At 37.1% G+C, this 27500-nt stretch overlaps 1 protein-coding gene across 4 annotated transcripts in view; it reads right to left on the bottom strand.

The window, feature by feature from the left end:
- Positions 1-515: 515 nt before the first annotated feature.
- Positions 516-27500, bottom strand: part of CNST (consortin, connexin sorting protein) — a 49416-nt gene continuing 22431 nt past the window's right edge. For all 4 annotated transcript variants that reach the window (XM_068185369.1, XM_068185371.1, XM_068185370.1 and 1 more), the window contains 8 exons: positions 25902-25932; positions 23291-23377; positions 22727-22841; positions 20245-20266; positions 19976-20072; positions 14124-14992; positions 6518-6653; positions 516-4853 (listed from right to left, as the gene is read on the bottom strand). In XM_068185369.1, the coding sequence (XP_068041470.1) occupies positions 4648-4853; positions 6518-6653; positions 14124-14992; positions 19976-20072; positions 20245-20266; positions 22727-22841; positions 23291-23377; positions 25902-25932 (1563 nt within the window). In that variant the 3' untranslated portion in view covers positions 516-4647. The remainder of the gene's footprint in view (positions 4854-6517; positions 6654-14123; positions 14993-19975; positions 20073-20244; positions 20267-22726; positions 22842-23290; positions 23378-25901; positions 25933-27500) is intronic.

Genomic DNA, 27500 nt, shown 5'->3' on the forward strand with positions numbered 1-27500 from the left:
GGAAAGAAGTGGTAAAGTGGAAAGGAGACAGAAGGAATAAAAATGGGTGGGAAAGTGTTGCAAAATGTAGCATTGATATACTCCTATTCAGATCAGAGGCCATAGGTAGGATTGACTTGCAACTGTTTGTGTTTTTATTTATTTAACTGAGTTCAGAGAGCAGAATGCCTTGTGACCAGTATCCAGGTCACCCACCAATTACTAGGAATTTTGAAACTCACCATCTGTTTTCATAATGATACAGTAAGGCAACATTTTAGTATCTGAAACCCACCTGTCTGGCAGCACCAAGCTCTGTGAGGAAACTGGGTTTTTGTTTAACTATTGAAACAATGACAGATCACCCAGGAAATCTACACCAAAACCCAGACCAAACCTTACACATTTTATCCTGACTTTCCATTCTGGTTTGGGCCTAATAATGAAATGCTTATTGGAGGTACTGTTCATTTACTTGAATTTCACAGAAAATCTCAGTCTTTTCAGACACTTAGAAATCACAGTATCCAAAAAGGTTCATGTATTTTCTTTGGGACAGTTTTTATTTTTTTTTTTTTTGCTACAGTATGTAAATTACAAGCTTGGGTGACTTTCAAAGACAGTTATTTACTCCTTTTGCTAAAGGAAGCTTAAGATAAATTTGTTACAAATAACTTTGATTCCTTTCAGATGTTCTTGGTTTTACATTACAGTACAAAGTAGGCAAACATGTTTCCTTAGGAGGGTCTTCCCTTTAGGTTATTGAGTGGAACAGTACCCAGTCACACAAGAATCTGGACTTCCAATGTACTCTGTTTACCTGATAGTTCAAACTTGCCCTTTACTACCAAGAACCCTAAATGAGAGTTTCCTTTTTTGTTACAATACTTCCTACTGTTTGTCACCAGGGCTACTATGCATTTTCCAGGGATGAAAGCAAAGATAATGGAAAAAAATATTAAAACACAGCTGTGTTTAGATCACAAACTTCTGCTGGCATACTTGGGCTGTGGAATGTCTATTTCTTTACACTGTCTTGAGAAGAAGCCTGTAGTATAGTGTGGCTACACTAGAGCACAGTGCCTTTCTTGGTCTAGACTAGGCTGTTTGGGGTGAGGGTGTTAATCATGTGGTCAGATCTTTTGGCAGCATAATGCTGAATCTACATAAAAAGCCTTGTTGGTTTTTTTCTTTATCACAAGAATCTCTTTGAAATAATTATGCTCAAAGAATAAACAGGAAGGTGGGGGTTTCTAGCAGAGTGCTGCAGGTGATTAAGTGGCACAATTTCTCTGGTACCCTAGCAGCCTGAAATCCAGTCATATTTTATGAAAAGTTTTTTAAACTACTCTCAAGTAGGGAACCATTTCCTGAATTTTCCTACCAATTCCAAATGTTTTCAACTCAGCACAGTATGGTCGCTCTCTTGCCAAGCAGAACAGCCATAAAGACAGTGGCAGGGAAGGAAACAATGAATAAAATGTTAAACAAAAAAGGCTTTAAAATGCATCAAGCGCATGTGTGAAGGGGAAGCCTTTTTCCACTGCCTTCCTCCTCCCGAAACAATCTTAGCTGTTGCTTGGTATTATTTTACCTCAAACACTCAGCTGAGTAATAACTGTTCAAATCCACTATTTCTTTTTGCTTTGATTTACCTGTCTGTAAGATCCTAAGCCCTCAGGTCACCCAGCTGGAAGCAGTGTCACCAGTATTCCAAAGAGAACAGAACACATAGGAAGGCCAACATCAGGCCTGCCTGAACACTCTTTGGAGTTCCAAGGCAAAGCAAATTTGATTCTGTTGATAGCTGCAAGTTTGATAACGTACTACAGACCATTTGCACTAACAGAATTGTCAAACGAAGCAAGAATTTGCACCATCAGCTTTTCCTAAAGGAATGCCAACAGAAATTGGATCCAGATTTGAACCCTTGGTTGTAACTGAGGAGTGAGCAGCTCAGATCAGGAGCTGGACAGCCTGTGCCTATGTGCCTGTTCTGCTCCCTCAGATCCTGGGAGGCTTTGCAGGGCTGCTACCTTGGCATAGCTGGGGAAGGCTGAAGAGATGCTCCACGTCCCAAGGGTGGGGTGTCCGAGTTACACAGAACGTCTGGCCGCTCACTTCTCAGTGGGTACGTGTCGGTGACGTGCTGCCCAACCTCCTCCTGATCTCGTAGGCAGTTCTGATGATACTTGTGAGTCTTTGCACCAGGAATATAGCACAAAGAGAAAATACCAGGATTTGGATCACTGATTTGAAACTGAAATACTTATTAAAAATTGCTTTGACTTTAAATAGCTTTATAGTTTTAAATAAAATAATTGTTTTAAAATAGTTTTAATTAAATAAACCTAAAAGCTGTGGATCTTTGATATCCATGTCTGATATTCTTTTGAATAAGTAGATCTATAAATACCTCTTGATCTTTTTGGTGACGAAGTGCACAAAAAGTTAAAAATATATTTTTTTAAAGCTGAAATGAACAGTTGTCTCCTTAGGAATAAACTTAATATCCAGAAACACTCAATGCAAAGTTACAGAAACCCAAAATATATTCTAACTACATAGTCACTATAATTACATACTTTAACTGAAAGCATGCTTTTTAATTAGTGAGTAAATTGCCAAAATAGAAAATTAAGCTTCTCTTTAAAAGAAAAACTAAATAAATAAACAAACAAACCCAGAATTCAAATAATAAACTGAACCAGCCAGTAACACTTTAAAACACAAAAGTGTCTTTCCCTTTCTCCTTTAGAGTAGCCCAGCATTATGATACTCTTGAGGACAACAAACAAACAAACAACCCCCAAACTACCATTCTCAAGTTTCATTCTAAAAGCAAAAGTTTTCAGTAATTTGGGCATTTGAAATTTGCTAGTTTAGTATCAAGCTGCACATGAGGCTCCCTAGGGTATAAATAAACTAAGCCTCCACAGTGAAAACCAAAGGAGAACTCATACATGCAATTTATTCTAGAAAAAACATGTTTTTAACTTTCACTTTAAACCCCCGTTAAGTATAACAGTGCATTAGGAACAATCAAGCTCACTAGAGGGACAAATTGCTTGCAAATGTCAGAAAGCATGATCTTTAATGTTATAATTCTGAGCAGCATCTCAAAGATTTCACTTTATAGCATTTCACAAAATAATATCCTATACCTGAACACACTGCATCATACAAGGTTAGTAAGCAGGAAATCACAGAGTGGAGTGAAGTGGGCCCCTCCAAAATGCTGTTTCCTGAGGTGTAAAGGAATCGTTTCCCACTCCCACCGTCAGCAGGGCTGCACCGCTGTGCTCTGTGCAAGAACAGCTGCCACATCTCGAGCAGAGCGTGGCCCCAAGGCCTGTGGATCTAATTCTCACCTTCACTGTCCTGCCAGTGTTTCTCTCACCACCACACAGGGAGGGCTGAGCACCAAGTGATAGAAATACTCGCTTAAAATGACTCTTTGTACCGATCTAAATTTGTTTGTAAAGCTGATAGAGAAAGAACAGATTTTACAATACAGGTCTCAGAACTGCAGGGCAAATAAATGCAAATGTGCTTTATCGGCTGGAACAAGTGACCTGGAATACCAGCAGGCTGTGGATCTGCAGTGAACCTCTGAACCTCTTCTGTTGGATCAGTCCCCCTTTACATAGCCTTTACTCATTGACAGAGGCTGCAGCCACCCAGTTCTGTGATCCTGTGCACTTATTTGGGATGAATCAGACATGAGCCCTAATTCCAATAAATATTCATAGACAAAGGCAAGGATCATTTTTCCCCATTTATGGAGGAGAAACTGAGGCACAAAGTGATTACTCCAAGTCAGTGACAAAGCTGGAGGAAAAACCAGTTAGCCCCACACCTGCTACCAGGTGCTTTAAAATGAGCCAAAGCCACTTGATTATTTAATATGAATAATTTAGTAAACATCTTTTGTTTCTGTGTTTAGTGAGACCAGTGATTTATTTTTTAAGCTTCCATTTCTAAAACAACCCACATGATGCTGAGAGTAAAGGTCCAAGAAATTTAGTGAAATCTGCCAGCAGATTTATCCCATTAATGATATTCACTGCAAGCTATAAGATACAGGGTCAGCCTGGTAATTACCAAATGAGAGCTCTGTGAATGCCACTGCACTCTTCTCACTCCACCCAAATAATTACATGGCTCACCAGGAGAAATAAAATGGATAAAAACTTTAAGACTTAGAAAAAAAATAATGTTTCCATAAAACAGAGACTTATTGCATGATAGCTGGAGGCAACACCTTTGCACAAACAGCTGTAAATTAAAGCTGTCCTTTTACTAAGCTTCCAGAGATTGCTTACACAATGTGTGGCAATGGGAGAGAATGCAGAAGACAGTTAATTTTCTTCCTTCTTCTTCACTTGCTCAAGTGGATGAAAAGCTACTTGCCTACTTTCAAAAGGATGAAGATAATAACTTTTTATGCTCCCATACCACGCTGCTACAGTTGTGAACAGATGTGAACATTTTGCCACCTGATTGCTAAACTAAAATTTTCTTGATTTCTAAGTAAATGTGAAAGTATATCATCAAATACACATCACCTGCAGGTGGCAAGTGTTAAAGAACTGATATCACAATTTTGTTCTACTCCCTCCAGTAACCACTGGTGAGCTCTCAGCATGCTGTGTCCACTCCTTTCAGCTATGAGAAGGCTATCCAGTGTTTAAGTTCTTCTACACGCTGCAGTATCTGTGTATAATAGAAATCCATGTTGGCTGCAAAATCAGTACACACAGGGGATTCCATGTCACCAAAGGTGCAATACAGTGCAGTTCCTCCAATGCTAAGGAAAACAGTTGCTATGCACAGCAGGATCAGCAAAATACAGGAGCCACCAGACACTTCATCTGTAAATAAGAGCAGAAGATTTGAATAAAGATGCTATACAAAGCAATACAAATGCATGTGAGAAAACCTGAGATAGGTTTTTATCATGAATGGGTCAAGAGGTAAACCCAGAGGTAGTGAGCATATTTAATAATGCTCACTATGTCAAAGTGACCACAATACACACAGGGAATTTTATGTTTCTCAGTCTCTTCAGAAACCTAAATAATTCTATTGCTTCATTTCTGCAGTCTGTGTACTGTGATCCCTGCTGAGATCACTTGTGGAGTCATTCCATGCTGAAGCAAAATAAGCTCACCTGTGAGAAGGCCGCACAGCCAAAGCTGCCCTTTATGGAACAGTTCAAATGAAACAAAGGCTTTGAAATGAAACCAAATGGAAACATTCTTGCTTCATTTGTAATGACACTGACTGCACTACAATGAACTGCTTGTGATTACTCTCACATTTTGACTGCAGACACAAAACCTTCACTAGAGGCTAATGTGAGGGGCTATTTTACATCTCAGTTATTCTCTGCTAATTCTTTGCATGATTGTTTATTCCAGAGTAGGAGCAATGCAGAGGTTGCAGAGGTGCTGCTACATCCTCACAATCTCACTTGTCCTTGCTAATCTGTATGCATGAACAACATCTGTATCTTCTGTCAGACTGACGTAGCTCTAGGGAAATTTCTGTACTTCCTTCACTCTACACTGGGAGAAGAAATGGGGTAAAAAGAAACCATTGAGTGATTTTTTTGGTGTGTGTTTGAAATCAAACTTGAAGTAATAATAACAATATAAAACAATTTTCCTTTTGAATCACTAAATCCTGGGGAAAAATCATATTAAAAAACTCTAATTGGAATTTTAAATAAAACATAAATACTTTTAAAATAATTTCAAGGATAAGATGGGATAGGGTCTCTTTAGGCTGTGAATATTTCAGACATGCTAACTCACTTTTAAGAACTAATTTATACCATTTAGTGGCTGGCATATGCAGTAGATAGAACTTTCTATATCATTAGCAATCACAAGTATTTTTCTTAGTATCTCTTCAGTTTGAATGATAGAGACCCTAAACTCAAAAAAAAAAAGCATAACATGAGAAACATACTGTGTTTCTCATGAGGCTATTTAGCCCATCAAAAGGTGTAAAGCCAGATTTAATGACAGCTAGCAAATATGTATGGATGTTAAATTATAAAGCAAGGTTAAAATCTGACACCCTCCCATCGCATGGAAACCACTAGAAAGGGTTGGAAATGTACCCATGGACAAAGCACAACAGACTTTTTGTGCTTGTTTCTTTTGCATCCCTCTACCTACACAGTAAATGGATTTAGGGAGAAAGCCTACACCTCACACCTCTAAGCAATGAACATTAATGAAAGGACTTCAATTATTTGTCACTTGTAAATCACTCAGCCAGAGGAAAAAAGCAGTGACTTCATTCTCAACCAAGCTTTAAACAGTAGTGTGCTCATTATATCCTTCTGTAGTCTTCTTACCCAAACCTGGTGCAGACTAAAAATCTTTGATCAGTCACCTTTACTGACTAAGTTTTAAAAAAACAAGAGAGTATGTTCAATAAATGCCTGCTTTGCTGCTGTGAACAAAAAGACTGACAATATTTGCATCCCAAGAGAACAATCCATGAATTAACAAATTTAAACTACCTTGATCCAATGTGTCTTCCATTTCTTGGAATCTCACTCTTCTCTTTGTTTGCCTTTGCTGGACTTGAGCAATTGTTTTTCCATCTCTGTCATCTCTCTTCTTTAGTATAGACACCAATCCTTCCACTGGGGTAATCTATCAGGAAAGTCAGTGAGTGGCACAAGTTATGTTAAACAGAGCTCATGCTTCGATTTCTCACAATGACTCAGGGAGGAAACAAGCTAAACAGTTAATAAATGGTTTCCAGTCTACTTTTCTTAAACATTGCAGCACTTGTGAAACCTCCTTCTTGAAGACATCAAGTCCCAAACAGACAGGACAGCTGCAGTATCGTTCTGCTGCTTACTGACACTGCTTGCCTTTAATTGTTATAAAAGTTAAATGCAGACATTTTCTGCTTGGATCACACTTTGTGTTCCTTTGTAAGCTCACATGGGCAGGGGCAGTGGTGAGGCGGATTTGTGTCAAAATCACTATTATCAGAGGGCAATAAGAAGTCAATGACACACTGCTGCTGCCTCTCCAAAGATATAATCCTGCAGAGATCATCAAATACTTATTGTGAGATTAATTTTCCAGCACTGCAATTGGTTCTCTGGCAGGGGACAAGCAGCTACAGCAGGGCTACAAAACCAAAGAGAGGGAAAACCAGGGAAGAAGAAAGCTTCAGTGCTCTGGATGGATTCCAGTTCCACATTGTAATAAGCTCTCTGGATACAGCAGCAGTGCAAAAATCCTTCCCTACAGGCTGGTCACTCAAACAGCTTGCACAAACAGCAATATGGTCAACAAGTCAATAAACCACACCTTCTCTTTTCTTTGCTATAGTATTTCCATTAGTTGCAAGAATATATGGTAAGCCACACTGGGTTGGTTGAGCAGTCTGTAACTTCCTTGTTATTAATGAAATGAAAGTAGGTGATGTACCAGGAGAAAAATTCTTTCCTAAGCAAGTAGCTCCTGGCGTGCAAGAAATAAATAGAAATTAAAGTAGGAGCTATGTTCAGAATTGCCCTTTTTTCTACCTTGTGAGCATCCTTGCCTCAAAAAAAGTCATAATTATTTCTTCCTAGACCTTAGAAGAACTTTAAAAAACTTAATTCTGTAGATCAGCAGTAACATTTGTTAAATTGAAAAGTAGTATGTAAACATTTGTGCTACAGATAAAACATATCACATTTACAACTCAATTCGCAACTCATCTATTAGATAACCCCAAAGGCCTCTAAGTTTCCCAAAAACTCCAAACCCCACAACTTTCCAAGTAACACTGTAGTTGCAGACAAAGGACCGCTTAAGCCTATCTATAACATAAGTTAGAAGACCACCCATAAAAACTCGTATGCATTGCATTTCCAAGAGCTGTAGAGAAACAGAACATAAACAAGTTCTTAACTTATGTCCTTAAGCTTGCCTCATGCCGCGAGCTTATATAAAGCATCGATGCACGCTGTAGTCAGAGATGGTGCCCTGCACACAGGGAGACACAGGGCACAATCCAATAGGCACTGGAGCAGCTTTGGCCTTTGCAACATTGAACTGAAAAATGTGGCAATTACACTTGCAGGTCTCTGGTCTGGCAGTATTTTATAGCCCATAAATGGACAAATAATGTTACCCAAAACAACTCAGAGGATAAAACTGATCTCTGCCACACTTTTGATACTCATTTTCCCTTTTGTTTATCTGCTCAAGAGCTTGAATGGATTATTTAATGAAACAATGCTAGAAAGTACTTGGAAAGTAGTGGAAGTGTGGAGACAGAGGAAATAAATTGTTTAAGTCAACATGCAGAGGACCAGTAGTTGGCACAAATGACCCAGAAATAATAGTCTGCAAGTGTCCCATCACAACAAACGAGTGCACTGAGGTGCAGCTTCTACTGGTAATGCTAAATTAGCCTTGCAAAACTGCCACGAAAATTTAACAGGCCAGCAGAAAAATCACCACCTATGTTTCTTTGTTGTAACAAGGAAGGGGGATTATGTAGGAGTGCTTTAATTTGACTTATTTATTTGGAAGGCTGGAGATGAAATGATATCCTTTAATAGAGTAGATTATTTTAAGCTTCTGCTTACAGCATTGCTTTCATAAAGAGGATCAATTGCTCCTCCCACACCACCCACACAACAGGCTGGCTGCTGCCCGGCATGATTATTCCCAAGTGGCTTGGACTGCACAAGGTGGGAATGTCACCCAGAGATGGCAGGGCATTCCTACCAGTCTGCCCAAAGCTTAGAAGTGGTGGTCTGTTCTGCAAGACATCACTGCAACCTGAGGCACTTCCTTCTGTCTGTTGGCTCTTGGTAGTTTCTGAATGACTGTGTCACAACCTCCTGTCTTCTCCAAGCTTAAAACCAGAGGGCTATCCTTGACAGGATTATGTGGAAATGTGTTGCAGTAATCACAGTTACATAAAAGGCTTTCTGGAGGAAAGACTTGCTACAATGAGGTTCATTTACTTTCCCAGTCAGCCTACATGGATACATTTCAGGATTTACTTTAAATGCATAAAGAACTAATGTGACACAGCACAGGTTTCTCTATTCTGAACATCTTCTTTTACTTAAAAAGAGGGAGCAAATGCTTTTGATTTTGCAATAAAAATCAGTGTGGCTAGTGTTACGTCCCTATCTCAACAAAAGCCATAAACTGTATTTTGAAAAACAGACCCTTTGCATGATATGTAATTTATTCCTAGAATAGAATCATAGAATATGTTGAGCTGGAAGGGACTCACAAGGATCATTAAGTCCAACTCTTAGTCCTGCACAGGACACCCCAAGAGTCACACCATGTGCCTGAGAGCATTGTCCAAGCATTTCTTGAGCTCTGCCAGGCTGTGCTGTGACCACTTCCCTGGGAAGCCTGTTCCAGTCCCAACCACCCTCTGGGTGAAGAAACTTTTCTTAATATCCAGCCTAAACCTCTCTTGACTCAGCTCCATGGCATCACTATACTTCATCTGCCATATTTCCATCTGCCTTTGAATTTTATGAGTTATACACTTAAGGTTTTTTATTTTGTCTCCAATACACAAAGTGATTATATTAGCTCCATCTTCCACTAATTAAACATCTAAGGAGAAGGGCTTAGCTGCCACACAAGACGAAGTTTTACATCCCACTCTTTAGGTGTCAGGAGGAAATAAAAAAAGCAGAATATACTATTTATATTGGAAGTTAATGAGAGAACTGTGGTTAATACAGTTGACCACAAGTCAAGCAGAGGCTTGACTTGAACCACAAGCAGAAAAATACAGGCTTGCACCAGACTGCCCTGCAAACAGCTCTTACATGAAACAGCTGCATAAAGGACCCTACTAAAACACCAGATATTTTCTTAATTCTAAGCTAGATAATTAACAAAAGATGGTCTTGGAGCATCTTTGTAACTGAGCTTACTCAGCTCTGCTGGCCTTCACAAAATCTTTCAACAGGAGTTTTTACAGTCATTGTACAGGAACTGAAAGTGGCATGCAGGTGTGTGGTGGCATTTTCATCAACAGTCAAAAAGGAAAGCAGCAATGACTGTTAATTGAAAACTCTGTTAAAAAAATTAACAGAGTTAATTTTGACTGTTAATGACTGTTAATTAAAACTCTGTTAAAAAAAGCTTTTTTCTTTTCCCCACCACTAATAGAAAGTGAATTTGCTTCAATCAAAAGTTTCACAAATTTCAGATAAATTTTATTAACCAGGTTGCAAAATCAGAAGAAATAAACTAATTAAACTACCTTTCTCTTCTCTGCTTAAAACAGAATTTGGTAATAAAATATCAAAAAGCTTCTTACACTGTGCTTATTTTCAACAAATATGATGTGTGTATATTTATAAACATATTGGACAAAACTATGCAAATAAGGCCATGTAATTCAAGTTCTGAGAAGAAACTTCTGAGAGAAAACATACTGAACTTGACACTTAGAATTAGTTGTAGCATACAGACATAAATAAAAACCCCAAAATGGAGGCACTACAAACTAGGAACTGGGAAGAAAAGCTCATTGTATGAAGTAGTTTGGTTTGAATGCAGAAAACTACTCAAGAAGGTTTGTGTATTCTTCTGTGGGCTGTATTCCTTATTCAGTTACGTGGCAAGGATTGTAGCTTTATTACAAGCAATACCAGATTATTTTAAAGCAGCAATCCCCAAAATGACAAAACCCAAGACTGCCCTGTGTTACAGTAAAACCAGCAGACAAATCCCTTTGCTAATAAAATACATTAGATAAGTGAGTAATTTGAGTTTGAAAAAGAGCTGACTTAGTAGGTTCAGTATTCATAGCACAGCTACTGAGGGTAACTATTTTTCCTGCTGATACACTTGCCATGCAAGTACTTGAGCTCCTTTATACAGCAACTGACACCTGATACCATGTAAGCACTTCACATGGCAGCATAGTTCTTACAAACTCAAAGCTAAGGGACCCAAGCCATACAAGAGAACAGAAGATCCAAAACATTGCCTCCAAACCTAGTGGAGACTTTATTTCTTGGTATACAAATTGCCATCCAAAAACTTTAGGTTTTGGCAGACAGTCTCACAATCTTTGCTTTCCAGAAACAATTTCCCAATTATAAATTTCTAATAAGGAAAAACTTTAAGATTTTACTAACTTCCCTAACAAGTTTATTCTACAACCTTTTATTTTATATAGCAAAATGCAACTTTATTGAGGTTACAATATGTTTTGCCACTGGTGTGTCATTTTATTCTCACAGAAATTATATCAAAGATATTTAAGAAGAGTTATATACTTCTAGTATCTGTTGTGGCCAGCTTCTGACTGTGCTTCAAAGTTCTTTGTTAGCTGTGCAAATCTTGTTTCTATAAAATGACTGTGGTTTTCCATCATTTGCATGTTGTTGGACGTAGTTTGTACTAGTGAAGAAACACCCAGTATAAGGGCCTGTACAATACAAAAAATGCTATTTCAGTTTTGCAGCTATTTAAATCCAGAGTCAGAATTTGGTGAATTTTCACTCTGGTAATTAATTATTGTAAATGATAAACTAAAAGCAAGAGACAAAGTATCTAAGTTAGAAAACTACATGAGATGATTCTTGGATCTCAAATTGGAGCCAAGCAAAACTTCCAAACTGTAAATACATACACAAGTATTTACCCTTCCCCATCTTCAATAAATTCTTATTACATGTCAGTTGAAGAACATTAATGGAATTTTATCCTACCATATAGGTTTTGTCCCCATGTTATTTCAAAATTATCTTTACTTCCACCTTCCATTCTAATTTCTTTGTGGCAGTTTTGTAAACACTTACTTCATGACTAGTTTTATCATGGTCAAATAGATTATTTTTTCTTTTTTACTGCCACATTGGTACATTTCATGTGATTAATTTAATTTCACTCATGTGACTACCAATGCATTTTTTACATACTCATTAATAACCAGTGTATGAAAACACCATTATCTTCTTAGGTTGCCATAGTGTGAACAATGCAATTTCAAAGCCTTCAAGAGGACAAGAAAGGAAGAATTGTTACAGCTGGGCACAAAGATTCTGTCTGCTCGTCAAAACTTCAGTGCAATCTTATTTTGGCACTAAAACAGAATCAATGAACACAAGTTAACAATGCTGCTTTCTCAGGGGTGCCAAACTCTTTCAAATGTGTCTTCCAAGAAAGCTGTGGGTGCTCATCACTTCTGAAAAACAACCCCTAGGCTACTGATGGGTGGTAAGATTAACTGGAAAAACATCATATAGGTATATAATAAAAAAATACAAGCTGGTGTGCTGTCCTTAATTCACCCTGTGGCACCTAGAAATCCCAACTATTGCGAAACAACCCCTGATGCTGCATATGACAAATTTTAATTGATACTGACGTTAATCCTTCTTCCTTTCTCCCATTTAAGCCCCCTGCCTCACACAAAACTCGAGCCTCTTGCTAAGAATGATTCAAGTCGACTCACCAATGCAGCCAACATGATGCCTTATATGGCCAGAAAAAGTACTATGGAAAAACTCAAGGTGCTTTTTCCTCTGCAGAGACTCAACTCTGCCATCAGAGTACTGGCAGTCCCAGCACCAGGAGAGCAAACTAGAATTGAAATTAGATGCCCTGCAAAACATCATCATCGGTCACAGAGACAATCGATATAATAATTTTTCTAACAGTATCAATATGCTGCTTCCTATCCCATCCTCTGAAACACAAATGGCACAAACATAGCTATTTAAAAATAGATGCTATTGGATTAATTTAGGCCATATCTATGTGAAACAGAACAGTACTCCTCTGCTAAAATGCAGCACTTTCAGTGGGCTCAAAAGAAATTTAATGCTGAGGGATGATATTTAAATTACTCTTTTGTTATACATGCATTCAGGCTTAGCACAGACTTTGTTGAGATGTCAACAAAATGCTCTTTTTCTAAACCACCCTCTAAGTGAACACAGGCCACTGGACTTATGAAAATTTGGGATACATGCATTAACATGTATGTGGGTTTCCACATCTGCTTGCATACAGCTTTGTGCACATGGCTGTCAGTCCTGGTATGTGGCACACTTCCTGAGAGCCCACAAAAAGACAAGAGGCATCATCTTGGAAAGGATACAAGAAACTCTTTAGGTGGGGAGAAAAAGCAAAATACTCTCTTTTCAGCTCTGGAGACTTTACCAAACATGTAATAACACCAGCACTGATCTCCAGTATTTAGTTCCCTGCTTGGCCACTGTCCTTGAGCAATTGTGGAAGTTCTTGGTCTCTGTGCATTAGCTTGATCTATAGAGATGTACTGCAACTTTATTGCCAAGGGGATAGTCTATTGTTAAAGATCTTAAAAATAGAAATGAACTAAGAAGATACTTTCATACAAGCCTTCCCCTTCCAGCATCTGAAATAACATAATTTCACAATACACTCTAATTTAAAAAAAAAAAAGCTCTTAAGGATGCAAATGCAGCAAAACCAGAAGAGAAATAAAGCAAAGATGCTGTCATTACATTCTCTAAAAAAAGTCCCAAAGCAATAAATCTTCTCTATTTTCAGATGAACAATTTAGCCTATGAAGCACTCACCCTTGTTACAGGCCTATCAGGTGGGTTCAGGGTTAGAAGCTCTTTCTTAACTTGTGCTGAACAACAAATCTGCCTAACCTGACAAAATCAGAAACCCATTCATTCATACACAGAATTTATATATATGTAGTTCCCACCTCTATGGAATAAGCACAAAAAAAGCAAATTTTCTTCTATGCTTAAAAATGAACGATAGTACATCATAGACATTATGTACATTTCTGACACAAAATTTGATTTAACATGAATTGTGAGAACATCTCTTAACAGTCTCTGTCAGAATAAAAAAAAAAAACAAAACCCCCAGGTATCACACTCATATATAAGATATCAATCTTATTTTTGAAACACAGTGCACTGCTGGTCAAGAAGGAGACAGAGAGGCAAAATTAAACTTTTTTTCTGAGTAACTCAGAACAATTAAATATGTATAGATTTCAGATTTGGAAAAGTGACACATAAAGGAATATTTAAAACATTTTGAAGTTGGCAATATCTATAATATTTTAACTGAGATAAACATGAAAGATTACATAGGATTTACAATATTTACCTCAGTAATCTCTATCCTTCTTGTAAGTTCATCAAGAGAAGAAAAGCTGTCATCTAGTGATAAAGCTTCCAGGGAGTTACAAGATGCTCGTTCAGGTGAAATATCTGGAACAGTGTCAAAGTCCTCTTGGTTTGCTAAGTCTGCAGATTCTTCAGTGTCTATTATGTTACCATTCAAAAATCTCAGAAATAAGTCTTCTTGCTCATTATTGACCTTCTCCTCCTGCCCTGCTGCTCTCTGCATTTCCTTGCACACCCATGAATGGTCAGTGCTCTCATGCTCAGACACTTCATTACACGCAGAGCGTTCACCTGAGGCAGTTCTGTCCCATGAAGACTGTTCATCATCATCATCAGGCTGTATCGGTTGCTGCTTTAAGCCACTACTTCCAAGCTGGCCACTAGGAATTTCTGAAGACCCAGCAGCATGTTTTGATCTGAGCAGACTTCTATCAGCTGGCACATCTTTATCAGAAGGAACCAAATCAGTAGGCATATAATCATCATCTGTTAAAGCCAAAGCATCTACCATTGGCTCAGGAGGGAGTTTCACTCCTGGCTCCCCAGCCCCTTCTATTTTCACTGCATCCTTGGAGAGCTGTCTTTCCCTCAGCTGCAGACTGTTATCTTTACCAGTATCCCCAGATGATAAACAGCCCGAGGAAGGCCTGCCCACTGTCCCTGTGGACTGGGTGTGTGGCTCCAATGTTGATTCAGCACTGCAGTGCTGCTCCTCCATGTGGTCCCTTCCTGCAGCTACCCGAAGACTTGCTGCCTCTGTCTGTCTCTCAGTTTTGTTTTCATCTGGGCAAACAGTGCTCAGCTGTTTATCTTCTTTCTTTGGTGCAACGCCAGGACAAGTTTCAGTACCTAAGTGCAATAGGAAAAACAGTTCCAGAGTTTTTAAATGATTCAAAGCATCAGCCCAGGGGGGAAAGAGTATACTGTGATTTGATAACATTGTAACCTAATGCTTCAAAATGCTCTCCCATAAAGGGCAGGTATTTTATGCTACAGTCAGGATAACTTTTGTTAGTAGTCTCTGACTCCTGATTCAGGAAAAAAAAAAAAAGTATTTGCACACATTCTTGCAGGTGAAGCACACGATTCAGTGTCCTTCTGAAAAAAGCTACTCCCAATATGTAAGCGAGTATATTTCTGAACAGTCACTTGTCTTCTAATGGATATTTTACATGAACCATCTCATGGAGGCCTGGAGTTCAGGCAAATGCACTTAATTACAGAAAACTGTACCTTGATGCCAGTGTATCTGTCACCTAGGGAGATATCTGCATTTCTTTTAAAGAAGTTGCAATCATACTAATTTAATAAATTCTATATTTGCATATCATTAGCTCCTTTGATTAACACTAAACTAAACAGAAATTAAATTTCCCATAAATGGACAGCATAAAAAGATGCTGCTTTTTGGATCAGTCAGCTTACATATTAAAAATGCAATCAGATGCAACTTATTTCTGTATTCATATTTACAATACATATGAAAATTATTTTTTCTTATCTGAAATTTCAGAGACACACAAGGAATTCTACATAGCTTGTGAATTCACCTACTGCTGGCATGATCTGCTGATGAAGGAGTAGATGCTTAGCCCAAGTTATCTATGAAATTATTAGATATTACTCATTACAAGAAAGCCAAAACTCTTGTTTTCTCTGTTTTTAGGCTTAAAAAGAGAGAAAGGGGCTGTTAAGAATTAAAATATCCAAGTAAGATAGCTATGACAGAAACTGGCTTTTATTCCATACTTTAATATAAAATATATTAAGACTATGTTATAAGAGGACTACTGCTGCAGTAATAGTAATAACCTCAGTCAACAAATTAAAACTTTACAATGCGCTTATTTGCATTTTTTGGTCATAGTGAAGAGCAGAAAGGTCTTATGAACAGATTAATGAAGATATCAAACAACACCCTTCTTAACGGAATTCTCCATGTCAATTTTGTTCTTCCTCACCAGTTAAAACCTCTCTTAAAATGTGAGCTATTTTCTGAACTTGTTACACAAAATAGTCACATTCATTAAAACAAATGTTTGCATTAATTCATTGTACTGAACAATTTTATTAAATTCCAAACTATCCCCCTTTTAATGGATAATGAAATGCAAGGTAGCACAGAAAAGACAAACTTGAAAATTGAAAAAGAGAATATCCAAGCAAATCAAAATGTGGAAAAAAAATCAGAATGACATTAACAGAAGGAAAGAGTACAAGGAACCTAACTTCTGTAAAACACTGAAAGAATAGGTGTGAGACAGGGACTTTTTAAAAATTAGACACAGATGAGTAGATAGCTCAAGGGATTTGTAATGGGATACTGAGCCCTTCACATATAGGTCATGAGTTCAAACACAGCCTGGATTATTGGTACAAGATTTTGTTACCATCTGTCAATTTTTCTTAGTGGATACATCCACATTACAACCGGCATCTTTGTTGGCAGACTGCAACAAAGATTAAATGGAATCGGAAATTAAATCAGATTCTTTACTGTGAAAGGTGTCCCTTGAGCTCAGGGCACTGTTCCTAAGAAAGTAATAAATGATCCTAGCACTGTTATGTAACCACAGATGTACAAGAACTGGGATGCAATAATCATTCACATCAAATTTTCAGCAGTGTTCAATATTTACAACTACTTCATGCAACTCATGCCCACTACAGACTGAAGGCAAGACAAATACTTGAAGATTAATTAGAAAAGATGCCTTTGCCTACACTAGGGTAACTGAAGACATACCCACCAGGGTCTTCGCCTGAGTGACAGAGGTACAACAAAGTGTCTACAGAAAATTTTTTAGCAACAAAAGCACCTATGGTAATTTAAAAAATTGTTTCTTTCCCCCCTAACAGAGTTGCATTAGAATTGACACTTGGTTCGCTCATCACAGGAACCTGTAGGCAGCACTTTGTCCTGTTAATCCAACACAGCCCAGCAGACAGAGTACTAATCTACAGTAATCTACCAATGGAGAATTCACACTTCCCTATCTTTGTCCTTCTTCCCAATTAAAAACAAATCTCATAGAACCTAAAAGAAAACAGGGTATAATGACTTCCTCCCCATCCTGGAAATGAGTCTAAACTGTATGTACACACTGCAAACTTATGCTAAGAGTCTTGTTAAATTCAGTATTTCATTAGGAAGGTTTTCATGAAACACATTAATTTATCTTTAGTTAACACTAAGGCTATTAAGTTTCTGCTTTCAGTCAGAAACTGAAGAACTTAATGGGAAAAGGATGTATCAAATTTCATCTTTTAATATACACACACAGTATTAAAGGCCAAATTCTCTCTGTTGGTATATTCAGAGTGAAAATCTGCCAGAAAGTAAAATGTAATAGAACAGACCATTCACAACCCTTGCTCAGAAGGGCAGAAATCCTTTTTTGTCCCAGGAATCTTGACTGGATGACTTGTTATAAAGCTAATTGTCGGTTGCTGTAGCCCCAGGAGAGAGGAATTGTGACTTCTTAGGATCAACTGCCTACAGAGGCTCAAACTATGCTCCCATATACCTTAGCAGATCAATGGAGTAATATTTGCTTCAGATTATCAGGCAAGTTTGATTTTACTTCAAAGATGCTACTATAGTACAGTGCAACAATCTCTACAATGTAATACAGAGATTGGTACAATGCATTTTATTTATTCTTATTGATAATTGCTACATACATTCTTATTAAATATGAATCCATATGAAAGCCAGTTCTCAAAACATGTGAGAGTTTCCTTTTCCTGTCTAACTGTAAGTCAGACTCCTACTACAAGCAGTTAAATGAGTTAAGTAGTTCTTCCTGTGGTTTGGCAGATACATGTATAAGAAAAGTAAAACTTTACCTGTTTACTTTTCTTTTTTTTTTTTTTTTTTTTTTTTTTTGGTAGAGAAAAAAAACACCTAAAAAGCAGAAGTCAAGCATTTTAAGTTTTCAATGAGAAGGACCATGCATTTAGGCTACAGCTGAAAAGGATATATATTAGGAACTGTATGTTTATTGTAATACGGGATTCTGCTGGGGTTCAGGCAAAATCAAGAACCAGTCCCAAGTGGTTATATCGCTTCTAGTCCTGAGCTGGATCACTCAGGCACAGCTTGTTATTGGAACGATATTTCAGACTATGAATCACCTTTGTGTCAAATTTCTGTACTGGTTCATACTGATGCTTTCCCTACCCAAATCCCTCAGACTGCAACCAAACCCATTCATCCCCACGCTCCTGATGCATTGTCACTGAAGGGCAGCAGCAGCTAATGACCACATGCCCGCTCAACAGCTGCTCACACTCGCCAGGGAGAGAATTCATTGCTTCCTCAAGAATGCACTGATCTTGTGAAAAGCATCTTTTGCAAATCTCAACCATTTAAACTTGACATAGGGTGGAAACATTCTTATAGTTGGGTTGAAAGTACTTAGAACTGCTGAAAATTTCTCAGCAGAACTGCTTTTTATTGGATGACATAGCTTTATCAATTTACCAACATTTCACAGGAACCCAAAGATTTTGATGATATTTTGACAAGATTTACATTTAGAGAAAGGCATGAAAAGATCCATTTACACCATTAATTCCTTCCACATTATGTCTAGAGTATTTCAACACTGAAGCAAAATGCTCCTAAATTCATAATGTTCAAATGTTCAGAAATTCTGCTCTCCAGAAAGCTTTCACTTCCACTTGGAATAAAACCAGAGCAAAAATTGTAATTGTCTATTTTTTTTCCGTGGGAATTTCTAACCATCCAAAAATAAAAAGCACCTGTGTTCTTTTGATCTGCTTTCTGAGCTGTAGAACATGTTTGTTTCATGTTTCTAATGCTTTATGTCTAGTGAGGTTACAAGAACAGAAGTGGAGAAAAGGCAGTATAGGGGTCATGATAAAAGAGCAGATAAGGAAGATCCACACACGTAGGGAACTGTGACTCCATATCTTCATTAATTTCTGATTCTCCTGAACATCCTGGCTGATACACACTTGTAGGATAGTTTAGGTTGAAAGGGACCTCCTAGGAACACTTAGGCCAGTTCTCATCTTCTGAAAAATTCTGTTTTTGAGGGAAGATTCTTAGCTTAAGCCTATTTTGGCAAGTGGAGTATGGCAAAATACCAGAAACTTTTTGCTGAGAGAGAGGAGAGATAAAGCATAGCCTGGTTGTCTACCAATATTCTTTCCCACTCTGTCTCCATTTTAACAATTCACTAATTTGTAAATGTTTCATAAGAACCCAAAGATTCTAACAAATTACTCAAACAAAAAGGCCCCTGCCCCAAGGCAGAAAAAGAAAAATGAGGCTTAAAATGACATTAAAGTATGTACTGAAAACAATTAACTGAGTTTTTCTCTTCAAGACCCCCCCAAAGACTTCATCACTTTCTGTGTTGCTTCAGAAAAATGCATCTCAAAATCAGTACACTGCATGTAACTTAAAACAGTTACTAATATTGTTAACTATCCTCCATTGCCACATCTCAGAATGTCTGTCATCAGGTTGATTACCTAGTATATATTTGTATTCATACAAATTATTGTCTCTAGTTTTATACAATTTTGTAGCTGACATAAGCTAATATAAATGCATGCACATTTAAGACTTTTTTTGATGGAGGCTAGAATTACTTTTCAATTATGAATATCAATGACTAATTAAAATTGCATTATTTATCCATTGTGCTGAGGAAAAAAAATCATCCATTTGTGTATCTGTAGAGATCCAACAAATGCTGTAGCTTCAAATGAAATAGCTTAATTTTATTTATAGGAATATGTCATTACAGTGTAATATTTAAAACAAATGTATGCACATGTACATACAAACACACATACCTGATTTAAAAGCAGTAGCTTCTCTTTCCTTTAAAGTTCTGGATTCCATTAACTGAGGTAAACAACTGCTTTCCCATGTATTTTCTGCAGCTACTAGCTGTAAAATATGATAGTATTACCTGTAATTTTTAGAATTAAACAGGAATGCTGTGGCTTTTTGAGACATTCAAACTTCAAAAAGCTTCTAAACCTGAAAGATTTTATGTAATATTTAAAATATATGTATTACCAGTTTTTGACAAAGCAGAATTCAATAAACAGCTGCTTACCTTATTTTTGGATGCCTGTGGCCTGCAGCAATAAAGGAAAAAAGAATAAATTAAACAACCTAGTGGCAACATTCTTCATAATAAATGTAAGTGAAATCTTAGAAACTTTTGCTCTGCTCTAAAATTAGCACAGACCTTTTCTTCCATTGAAGTGTCAGCCTGCTAGCATACCTTCAAGCACAGATCTGTGCTTGCATGAATATTATCAGAAGACCAATTAGCCCTAACATTGTTCCACCTAACTGAGAAAGCAGTCAGGAGGAAATTCACTGCAACATATCAAGAAATGTACATTCCTGTAAAAGGTTATGTTCAGAAGAAACTCTACCAACTTTAAAAATCCTGTAAGAACTTGATATCTACTACTATTTAAAATAGGGATCACTATAAAAGAGATTGAGGAATGAAATGCCTTTCCCAAAAATCCTATTTCCCTCTCCACAGACTGGGACATTTTCTGGGTTCGGTAAGGTACAGCAGCTCCCACTGACTCCATTCAGATTCACAGGTGAATCAACACTGCTCACAGTCAGGGTGGACTTTGCCAGCTGGATACAGATTCATGTACAATGTGATTGTACACGCAATCTGTCTTGCAGTCTTTCATACAGCAATGAAGATAAAACGTGGAGCATTTTATTTAAAGCTACTGAAAAAAAACTGGAGAGACAAGGGAAGAGTACTGATGTTCATACTGTCTAGCAAAAACTTCAAAAAGTTACACTGCCTTTTAAATATTATCATTTAAAATTCAAATAAAGGACACTCAAAACTATCTTTAAAGAGCAAACATGTCCAGTATGTAGCTATAAAATATTAATATCAGAAAAAATTACATTACTTTCAATTAAAAAAGCAAAATGCTCACATTTTCCAAGACCTGCATGCTATTCATTAAAAATTAAAGTGTAATTTCAATTAAGAAGTGAAATTAATTTAAAGCTTAGGAAAAAACTCTATATGAAACAATAAAAGCAAATAGGCTTTTGCCTTGAGAGTTTCAAAGAGTAAGAGTATTACACACAGAGCACTGATCATGGCAAATGAACACATGCCGTAATTTTTATCAAATTGCAGGGTTTCTCAGAGCAGGGAATGACATTTCAAAACTGAAATGAAGGAGAAAGCAGAGTTATTCTCAACAAGGTGACAACCCAGGTGACAACAGGGAGGTGCTGCTCGTTGCAGCACATAAATCACAGCAGACCTGAGTCTCAGCCTTTCTGTGGGCTCACGGGGTCGTGTGCAGGGAAATGCGGGCTGGGGCAGCCACAGGCGCTCACTGCAACCTCTCAGCAGCAGCACCCCTGCAGCTCCAGTGCCACCCCTGCCCCCTATCCTGTGGGAATGCAGGAATACCTTTCCAGGGGCTCCCTCCCAAAGGCATTCAGAATACATGTGAAAAATCCCTGCATGGATTCTGGGAATCACCTGGGGTGTTTCCAAACTTTGGTACCATCACCCAGAGGAAAAAAATTGATAGCCAAATCAATACTCTTTATGAGCAACAGGAGCATTTTGGCTTGTTATATCCAGACTGATTAAGCCAGTGCAAATGTACTAGAGAAAGTTCTCTCTCCCCATCTAATTGAGAGCATCTTGCCTGTCACAAGCAGGCCTTTTCACAGCCTTTGAATGTAGTTTCCTTACTGCTGTTGATTGATCATTTTTCAGTGACAGCACGTATGACTTTTTCCATCTGTGCATTAAAATCAATGTCGGGACAGTAGGACATTCATACGTGAAGGAACAGATCTCCTCCTCCTACCTGCTGGGTACAATCCCATATGTGTTACTACCCAGAAAAGCACCCTAGGCACTACCCACAAGTTTGTTGTACTGTGATACAAGTGATTCAGGAGGCTGATGGATCAGGCAAAGCAGCTACCAACTGAGATTTCACTGTTCAGAACACAGTCATGCTAGGAAAATACAGAATTACTGCTTCATGTAAATGCAACTGATATGAAATTAATAGAAGGTAACAAGAACTACTTTAAGCATTAAAGAATTACCCTAAAATGTGGACATTAGGGAATAAAATCCTATAGGGTAGGTATAGGTGCTGAAGTGTGAGACGGTGAACACTTACATTTTGAAACAACGATTAAACTAATAGGTATTAAACATGAATACCGTCATTAGTTCTACTGTCTCTCTATTCCTAAATTAACACTATTCAGTATTTCCTTTGGTTGAAATAATAAAACTCAAAACTCCAGTTATGGAAAACTGATGATTTGCTAAAATGAGTTCAGATTTAGTCTTCAAGCATTCTTCAAACAACATTAAAACAATGTGAAAACTGATGGTACAAATATTTTAGTTACATATCAAAAGGAACCAGCACTTTTTAACCAAATTCAAGTCAGTGATGCAACTTTTATTTTGACACTGATTATTTTAAAACACCCATAATGGCAAGGAGACAACAGCTGCAGTAACATTAGTTTGAGGAGTAATAATACTTTCTTATACTTACTGTCGATGCGAGGAGCAAACTCTAGTAAGCTTTTCCAGTTCTTGGCCACTCAGTTCTTTATCTGAATTCCTCAGTGCTGTAACTGGACTGGGAACTGCTGTTTTCCATTTTCTTTCTACATTAAATCAAAATTTTTACTCAAGATACTATGAAAGTAGCTTAACATAAAACAAATAGGTGAAACAAATTAATGGAGAAATATTGACAACTTTCTGTGTATGTTCTACAGTCTTGTTTCAGACTATGTAGAACAGCATCCTATTCTCTCAGAAGACACTTTATTTTCATCACATCACACCCACCAATCCTAACCCAAAAATGAGTTTGAAACAACTGAGGAACAAAATCTTGATTAACAGAATAATGAATTACAAACTATTTCCACATTTATAACTAAATGTGTGCAAACAAATCCAAAGCAGGAATACTCTTCTTGTAACAAGCTCAGAGAAATTCTGATATAAATGCCACTCTTGCTATGTAACTTTTTTATCCTGGAAATGTATTATTTATAAATACAAACTAAAGTCTTCCTTCTACCACATTAGTTTATCTGGTACTCACCCCACTGTTCCTGTATGGAAGAGAGATTTGCAAGCAGCTGCTCATGATAAAGTCGTTCAAGCTGAATGAACTTCATGGCCTTCTCATCTGAATGGAAGGTTAAAGGCAAATGCACATATATGTGGACATGGCATGACTTACTTATAAATGGCATCATGTTTGCAAGGGAAGTACTTACACACTTGAAATTTGAAAAAAGTGAATCAAAATGAATAATGGCTAGCATCCCGATTTCTGTGCAATAAAGAAAAAATAGCAGACACGAAAACGGCAGGCAAGAAGTAAAATAAGTTGAGAAACATTCAAAAAATGAAAGTCCTATTCTTTTCAGCAGGTACCTCTTCCCACGTGCCTGAAGCACAACTAAAGATTTTTCTTGAAAATAAATGACCGAGATGTTGTTATGCTGATAACTTTACCAAAAAAATGAAATCTCTGGGAAACAAAAAGCAAAATAATGACACAAATACCAGCACATATCTTGCAAGAAATACAATTACATGCCAATAACCATGACTAACTGAAAATATATGACTCCTTTCTATGACCAGTTGGAGACAGTATTAAAACAATTGATCCAACTTCAACTTTTGGAAAATACCTTCCCCCCTTTTCAACCATTGTATGCAACACTGGTGGACTGCTAAGTTTACCTGTGGACTGCTAAGTTTACCTTTTGTCTTCCTGAAGATTCTGCTCACTTTTCTTCTATATGAAGAACTCCTTCCCCATGCTTAGGGTTATCAGTATATTCACAAAGGTATACTGATAGTCACATATTTATCAATACTCAGGATAATGCTAGTTCCACTAAGCCCGAGTTGTTAGCTGTGCTGTTTGAAGCTGTTTTACCAGCTATTTGAAATGTAATTCTACAATACAATGAGGATAGAAGTACAGCGAATGAGGTTCTTAGTAATACAGAAAACCCACTTTCCATTATTCATGCTAATTAAAACACTGGAGTAATTATTACAAAAACACAACCAGTACTTGTTATTCTGGTTAGCCTCACGCAACAGCATGGCTTATCAACAACAACATTAATGGAAGGAATATTCCCTGTCTTCAGGAAATCTGTTATTAGAAACAGAATTACAGATCACAGAGAGAGCCTTAGAGGATCGATGCAACAAACTCTGAATTATTTTTAATATGAGATTCCACACTGGATGAATTAAAATGTCTGTCATGGATAATTAATACAGTGCAACATGATCAAGTAAGTTCTTTATTAACCTCGGGAAACTGATGGCTGGAGGTACAGTGGAGATATCCTTCATAAATATGTATTATATAGTGGTGTTGAATTCCACACATCAGGTGTACATTGCATTAAAAAATATTTCCTTTGATCAGCTTTAAATAGAATGCCTTTCAATTAAAGCAACTCCAATTAAAGATTAACTGTTTCTACCATGCCATTTATATTTTAAATTTACTGTATCCCCCCCTGCATCAGAACTTACTACAGCATTTTTCCATGCCTTTAATTTGTGCTGTGCAATTCACATTTTCTGATGGACACTTTTGAATTAGGAGGACCAAAACAAAAGTGCAGTCCTCTAAAACAGTGATGGATATTTTATTCTATATGTTGCTTTTACAACATTGCAACTGTTAGTTCTCTGGTTTTATCTACATGCTACCATAATTTGTTTAGGTTTCTTATGCCTTGTTACTTAGCACGCTAAACAATTGCCTATTTGCTGTATTTTGTCTGTACAAATTAAAAAATAAAGAAATAATCTGTACGCACAAATTCTGCAATATATGATGCATCCTAGTGAATCACATATACCTTAAGGGCTTACCACTGGCATCTTCTTTTTATAATCTGATCACTTTCCCTTTGAAGCAAAGAGGAAATCCCAGTCCACCTTTTCTAAAATTCTAACTTAACTTTGAAGTTTAATATTATTATTCTCTCACACAATTACTGAAATATATCAGAATAATTACCAGCAGTTCAACTATTACAATTTTTTGACCAAACTTACTCGCATTATCTAGGAACAAATCAAAATAAACTGGACTACTAAACTGTTCCCAGAAGCAATTACCCATATTTTCCTACAACAATTTCTCAAACTACCTTGATATGATTTTGACTAATTAGCATTTGTCAAACACCATTTTGCTATTGTTTGCAGGCTGCTGAGCTCAGCTCCATGTGTTTGGTATTTTTATTCCAATCTAGACATTTTTAGTACATATTCTAATCAACTCTTGTTACAATTTTATCATTACTATAAGTACTCTATTCGATATAATGCATATCCTATCTCTAAATTGGACATTTTCCCAGTTACTAATATTTAGAATAGAAGTTATCTCATAAAAACAAAAGTTCTTTGAAAATGTTTTCTTACTTCCTTGCTTACGTCCAGCTACTAATGATTGCATTAGTACAGCTGCTGGAAGTGAATTTATCTCTTAACTCACATTCCAGTTTGATTAAGGAGCATTTGCTAGCATACTGTGTATTCACTCATGGGTAAATTATGGTTCTTCACTTCCTTATAACCCTGACCCAGCAGATGTGAGGTAACAGCAAAGCACACCACATTATTTTAATACTGTGCAACAATTTCTGCAAGTAAAAGGATACATTCCTCCTCTTGAAAATAGGTCTCAGCTATCTGCAAAAGTGAAAAAAAAATTGAGAATCTATAATTTTCATGACAGGATGTGATACAAACTTTTTATCATAGCTTTAAACAACTAGTTTGCAGGTTCCTATTTTGTTGGGGTAAAATATGAATGTTCTGACAAAATACATGTATTCCTATTCTAGGAAAAAGGTTTTAAAAGAGTATCAAAGACCACAGAAATTAAGTCCGCTCACACAAAACAGACTTGATTTTATGTAATTTACAGAATTACACAAACCAGAAAACCTTAGTAGGGTTTTATGTTCCCACAACTATAAACATTATTTCAGAAACATTTTTAGTTATCTTAATATAAAGCCTTAAAATGACCTACAACAGAAGAACTATTTTTACTGATACCAGTTCAAAAGTTTGAATTCTGTGCCTGACCAATGTTTCCTTATGTTTGATCAAATTAAGATCATGGCTGCGCTCTCCTGAGCAATACATTGCAATGTGTTAAAACAGAAATGGAAGTTTCCTGACTGATGAGAAAAGAACAGTCTTTTGTCTCCCTGTAGACAAAAAATATTTGAGAATTGCAACAATAACTTATTTGTGCTTGTTACAAAACTGTGCAGGCTTTCCTAAAAAGCTAAGGAATACTGACATCATTGTTTGTAAATGCAATGAAATACAAAAGATAGAAACCTCAGAAATATTCCACCGGAGCTCTACACTACCAGTGACCTTTACAAGCAGCAACTAATCAGTCCTCGGGGACAGCAAATTTTGGCAGTCTTCCTGTTTGCCATGCATAGTGAGGCAAGGGCAGAGCTTGCAAAATGTGTCCAGGACTGTAAGTATGCTGATACCAGAACATTCAGGCTGAGGCACCTCACAGATGATTCCCCAATGACTTCTGTGGGAGCACTCAAAAATTCAGTTTCAAGATCTTTGGGATATATCAATTCAAGTAGTCATAATATAGAGAGCTTAAATAAGCACTTTTGTAGAAGTCTGAAGATGATTGCTCAAAAAAGACAGCAACTTGATAGAGGAGTCTAGGTTACAAATATTATTTCCTGGCTCTCAGCCTTACTGCTAACCACTAGACCATTCTGAGCCCAGTACCTCCAAAAGAGAATGGCTAAGTGACTTCTAATGTTCTTTATCTACACATTTTGTATGCTGTCCACAATAGCCTCCTAAGAATTTTTGGAGCTGTCAAAGCTCTACCTCTGTTTTACATAAAAATACCTCTTAGATTCTGTAACAAGTTGTAAACAAATCAAATGAATCCCATTCAAGACAGGAAAAAAATTACATCCTATTTTAATTAGAAGTTGACTCTTAGAACAACCCCTATTATCCAACAGTCTTTAAATCTTCAATACAAGCTTCCCACAAACACCATGGATTGTTAATACTGTAGAACATCTGACACAACTCTTATTTTAAATTGAAATTTGTCATAGAGAATAGAAAAAGGATGTTGTAGAAGAGTATTTGACAGACTTGGTTTAATGTTACTGTCAGGCTGTATTAGCAATCTGAAAAAAGTCTGAAGATGACAGGTTAATTCACTAGAAAGGGAAAAAATTCTTAATAGACTC

The sequence above is a fragment of the Anomalospiza imberbis genome, chromosome 3, assembly GCF_031753505.1.
Source record: "Anomalospiza imberbis isolate Cuckoo-Finch-1a 21T00152 chromosome 3, ASM3175350v1, whole genome shotgun sequence".
Classification (NCBI taxonomy): domain Eukaryota; kingdom Metazoa; phylum Chordata; class Aves; order Passeriformes; family Viduidae; genus Anomalospiza; species Anomalospiza imberbis.